At 35.5% G+C, this 5,657-nt stretch overlaps 1 protein-coding gene across 1 annotated transcript; it reads right to left on the bottom strand.

Moving 5' to 3' along the window:
* Nucleotides 1–714: 714 nt before the first annotated feature.
* Nucleotides 715–1,707, bottom strand: LOC103199038 (olfactory receptor 4C16-like). Its single transcript, XM_042781299.1, has one exon. The coding sequence runs from the start codon at nucleotides 1,705–1,707 to the stop codon at nucleotides 715–717; it is 993 nt and encodes a 330-aa protein (XP_042637233.1).
* Nucleotides 1,708–5,657: the final 3,950 nt, after the last annotated feature.

Genomic DNA, 5,657 nt, shown 5'->3' on the forward strand with positions numbered 1-5,657 from the left:
GTAGCATAGTGCCTAAGGCACTTGACTGCTAACCAGAAGGCTGGCAGTTCAAACCCACCAGCCACTCCTCAGAAGGAAGGTTGGGCAATCCTATTTCTGTAGTGATACTGCCTCAGAAACCCAAGGAGGGGTCATTATGAGTTAGAGCCCACTTGATGGCACATAACAACAAAAATATCCTTATGGAAGCAGATTCAATCGGTATTTCTTCAGTAGCTTTGGGTTCAAACTGTCAACCTTTATGATGATAGTCAATCATACACTAGATATCAGCAAGAAGGATAGAGAAAAAACTGGATCAAAACCGAAAGTGGTGGTAGGCATTCAAAACAGGCAAAGACCTGTTGTTGTTGTTATGTGCCATCAAGTTGGACCTGACTCATAAGGACCACTCTTTGGGTGTCAAAGGTGTTATCACTATGGAAGCAGATTGCCCAACTTTCCTTCTGAAGAGTGGCTGGTGGGTTTAAACTGTCAGCCTTCTGGTTAGCAGTCAAGTGCCTTAGGCACCATGGTACCAGAGCTCCCAAGCAAAGACCAAGTAGTGAAAAATCCAATGTGTCTTACATGCCTGTTTGTACCTAGTGCTATCTCACCCTCTACATGATACTGACTCAAAAGTAACCACTCCAAGTGTTTCTATTGCCTGTTTTTGTGAAAAATTAATTCTCTTGCCCCAAGATAGAATTTTATTAAATCGATATTAAAACAATCTTATCTGTTGAATTCTGTTAGGTCAATCCAAACTCTGAAGAAGGATTTGAAACTTCCATTCATCTTTGGTACCCTAAGATCTGTTTCTTGCTCCATATCTTCCTCATGGCATTTTTTTACCTCTGCATTTCTCAGTGTATAAATCAGAGGGTTAAATAAAAGTGTTCCAATTGTATAAAACACAGATATCATCTTATCTATGGGGAAGGTGGTTGCAGGGCGTGAATATATAAATATGCAAGGACCAAAGTGAAGGATGACTACAATGATATGGGAAATGTAAGTAGAAAGGGCTTTCTTCCTCCCTTCTGCACTGTGGTTTCTCAGAGAATACAAGATGGTAGTATAGGAGAACATCAACAAGATAACACCTGCTGTGCAAATGACTCCACTATTGGACACCAATAGCAGGTTGACATTATAGGTGTCTGAACAGGCAAGGTTCAACAAGGGCTCCAAGTCACAAAAATAGTGATCAATCACATTGGGACCACAGAAAGGTAAACTCAGGACCAGAGAATTCTGAATTGAAGCATGGATACAAGACAACATGCAGGCTATAGTCATCAATACACTGCAGACCCACCAGCTCGTGATGGTTGTGTAGTGCAGGGGTTTACAGATGGCCACACAGCAGTCAAGGGCCGTGAGAATAAGGATTAAAATCTCCAGGGAGGCGAATACATGGAATGAAAAGACTTGGACCATGCACTCATTGAAAGAGATAGTGAGATTTGTCAAAATGGCATCAATAAACATTCTAGGAGCTGTGGAAGTAGAAAGGCAGGTATCAATAAGCGATAAGTAGAAAAGGAAGAAGTACATTGAACTCCCAAGTGTCCGGCTGGTCTTGATGGTAACAATAATCAGTAAAATACCACATAATGTCCCTAAGCAGACAAACAAGAAGATGACAAATATGATTTTCCTTTTCATAGGATCCTGTGTCAATCCAAGCAGAATAAAATCAGTCACATTGCTATTCCACAGCATGATTTCATGAGTGAAGAGAAAGTACAAATATTCAATGCTTTATCTGGAAAAAAAAATATAGGAATTACTTCATGGTGTTATGCAATGGTAGAATATTTTATGCAAATTAATTTGTGGTGTCATGTGATGTTACAGGATATTTTGAGAAAAAATAAATATTTCTCACAAGAGACATTCCAGCTGTTCTTTCTCAATTAGGCAATTGAATAGATTTTAGCATCCATAAATAAAATATATAGTTATGGCCAATAGGTTTTTCACAAGGAGTCATAATATTCAGTAGGAAAAAAATAACTGGGTATCCACATGGTGAAGAAAAAAATTGGACCACTAACTCACACTATAAACAAAATTAACTTTAAGTAGATTACTGAGCTAAACATAAGATTTATAATCACTAAACTCTTGGAAGAAAACCCAGAGATGAATTTTCATGACCTTGGATTTCACAAAGGATTTTTACATATCACATCAAAAACATTGTAGTTGTTGGATCCTGTTGAGTCACTTACAACTCACAGAGACCTTATAAGAGATATTACAACCACCATGTAGGGTTTCCTAGGGTACAGTCTTTAGTGGAGAAAATTGTCAGGTCTTTTCTCCCACAGAATAGCTGGTGAGTTCAAATCATTGACCTTATGGTTAGCAGAGAGTTCTTAACCATGACACCAACAGGGGTCCTACATCAAAAACCTTTTTTGTTGTTAGGTGCAATCATGTTAATTCCAACTTATAGTGACCCTGTGTACAACAGAATGAAACACTGCCCAATCCTGTGACATCCTGAAAACCCTTACTATTTTTGAGACCATTGTTGCAGCCATTGTGTCAATCCATCTCTTTGAGGGTCTTCCCCTTTTTCTCTGACACTCTACTTTATTAAGGATGATATCCTTCTCCAGGGATTGTTCCCTTCTGACCACATGACCAAAGTAGGTGAGACAAAGTCTGGTCATTCTTGCATCTAAGGAACATTCTGGCTGCATTTCCAGGATAGATTTGTTTATTTTTTAGGAAGTTCATGGTATATTCAGTATTCTTCACCAGCATCAGAATTCAAAGATATCAATTCTTTAGTCTTTATTATTCATTATTCAGTTTCATATGCATATGAAGTGACTGAAAATACCATGGTCTGAGTTAAGCACAACTTAGTCTTCAAAATGATATCTTTGCTCTTCAATATTTTAAAGAGTTCTTTTACAGAAGAAATGCCCAGTGCTATATGACATCTGATTTCTTGACTGCTGCTTCCATGAGTGTTGATGTGGATCCAAGTGAAATGAAATATTTGACAAATTCAAACTTCCCTCCATTTATCATAATGTTGCTTATTGGTCCAGTTGTGAGGATTTTTGTTTTCTTTATATTCAAGTGTTCTTCATAGTGCAGATTACAGTCTTTGATCTTCAGCAATAAGTGCTTCAAGTCTTCTTCACTTTCAGCAAACAAGGTTGTATCATGTGCATATCTCAGGGTGTTAGTCTTCCTCCAGTCCTGATGCATTACTCTTTTTTATATAGTCCAGCTTGTCAGATTATTTGCTCAGAATACAGATTGAACAAGTGTGGTGAAAGATTACAACCCTGAATAAACGCCCTTCCTGATTTTACACCGTATGGTATTCCCTTGTTCTGTTCAAATGAGAGCCTCTTGGTCTACACTCATCATGAGCACAATTAATTGTCTGGAATTTCTATTCTATACAACGTTATCCATAATTTGTTTTGATCCACACAGTCAAATGCCTTTGCATAATCAATAAAACACTGGTGAATATCTTTCTGTTATTCTTTGTTTTCAGCTAAGATCCGTCTGACATCAGCAATGATATCCCTCATCACAAGTTCTCTTCTGAATCCAGCTTGCATTTCTGGAAGCTCCCTATCAATATACTGTTGCAACCATTTTTGAGTGATCTTCAGTAAAATCAATAAAACTAGTGTTTTCAAAATTAAAAAGTTAAATTTTAAGACTTAACTCAAGTTTTTAAACTTTAAAAAATTGAAGTTTTAAACTTTAAAAAATTGATGTTTTAAACTTTAAACAAATTTAAAAATTGAAAAGAATTTTTCAAGAAAGTTAAAAGATAACCAAAGAACTTGAATAGACATTTTCCAAAGAAGATAAATAAATTATCACAAAAAAAAAATAATAATTCACTGCCATCAAGTTGGATCCAACCCATAGTGACCCCTTCTTAGGTTTCTGAGGCGGTATCATTACAGATATAGATTGCCCAACCTTCCTACTGAGAAATGATCATCACGCACTTGAAAAGACATTCAACATCATTAGGGACTACAGAAATACAAATTAAAACACAATGAGATAACACTTTATACCCACTACAATGACTATAATTTAAACTGGGGTGTGTGTGTGGGGGGGGATCACAAGTGTCAGTGAGACTACGAAGTAATTAGAACACTTACACATTTCTGGTGGGAATGTAATATGTTCAACCCTTGTGGAACCATTGTTTGGTGGTTCCTCAAAAACACAGAATTGCTGTATGACCTATTCTATATTCCACTCCTAGATATATATACAAAAGAATTGAAAACAAGTACACAAACAAATACATATACGTGTGTGTTCACATCAACATTATTTATAGTAACTCCAAGATGGAAACTTCCCAAATGTTCACCAATGGATGAATGGCTAAAGAAATTGTAGTATGTATGTACAATGGGTATATTCGGCCATAAAGTGGAATGAAATTTTGATACAGGCTACCATGGGAATAAACTTCAAAAACCTTGTGCTAAGTTAAAAAAGCTAGACTAACCGTCATATATAGCATGATTTCATTTATATTAGATATCTATATTTATGAATAAATACACAGAGACATAGATCAGTGGTTCCCAAATGTGAGGAAGAAGTAGGGAAATAGTGTTGGAGGGATGGTGAATTAATAGGTATAGGGTTTCCTTTTGGGGTATGAAAAAATTGAGAACTAGACAGAGGTGATGGCAGCACAATATTTTGAATGGACTAAATGCCACTGAATTTTTCACTTTATAATAGTTAATTTAATGTCATGTCACTTTCACTTCAATAAAAATAAACAAAAACAGACAAAAAATATTTAATAGAATCACTACTAGACTATAAAATGCTTCTGAAGAATAATACTTTTAACACCCAGACATAAGGAATAAAGTCAGGAAAATTTGAAGATGTATTTCTCATTATGTAATCTCCAGGTTTTGTATATATTCACTGTTAATACAACTCTATGCAGTATTCTTCCTACATATAGCAAGTTTCTCTTTCTATCCTCAGCAGTTGTCAGATTCAATTTGTGTCCCTCAATTAGAAAGAGATAAATCAGAAATATATGAAATAAATATAGCAAAACTAGAACCTTTAAAAAAAAGTGCAAATGTATTTACATAAACATGAAAATGTCTATATAGTAAACATTTAACAAAGTTCAGGAATATATTCAGCACTTATATAGTCAGATGGTTTCCTTGACTTTCAAGTATTTTTACAAATTATATAGAAGGAGACAAAAATAAGTGAAAATATGGGCAAAAATTTGTAAAGGCAGCAGTCAGGGGAATCAAATGAGATGTTCAATCTTACTCTAAAGTAAATAAATAATGAAAGAAGAAATTGACCACTTTTATACATCTGGCTAGAAAATAATTATTTTGGAGTGTAATTTGGCAAAGTCTGTCAAAATTAAATTGCATATACATTGTTGTTGTTATTGTTCTTGTTGTTAGGTGCCACTAAGTCATTTCCAACTCATGACAACCTTATGTCCAATAGAATGAAACACTGCCCAGTCCTATGTAGTCATTAACATTTTTGCTATGTTTAATCCCATTTTTGCAGCTGCCATGTCAATCCTTCTCAATAAGGGTCTTCCTCTTTTCAAGTGACCCTCCATTTTACCAAGCATGGTGTCCTTCTGTAAGGTCTTCTGA

Source organism: Orycteropus afer, unplaced genomic scaffold, assembly GCF_000298275.1.
Source record: "Orycteropus afer afer isolate SDZICR_OR568_19922 unplaced genomic scaffold, OryAfe1.0 scaffold00102, whole genome shotgun sequence".
In the NCBI taxonomy this organism is placed as follows: Eukaryota; Metazoa; Chordata; class Mammalia; order Tubulidentata; family Orycteropodidae; genus Orycteropus; species Orycteropus afer.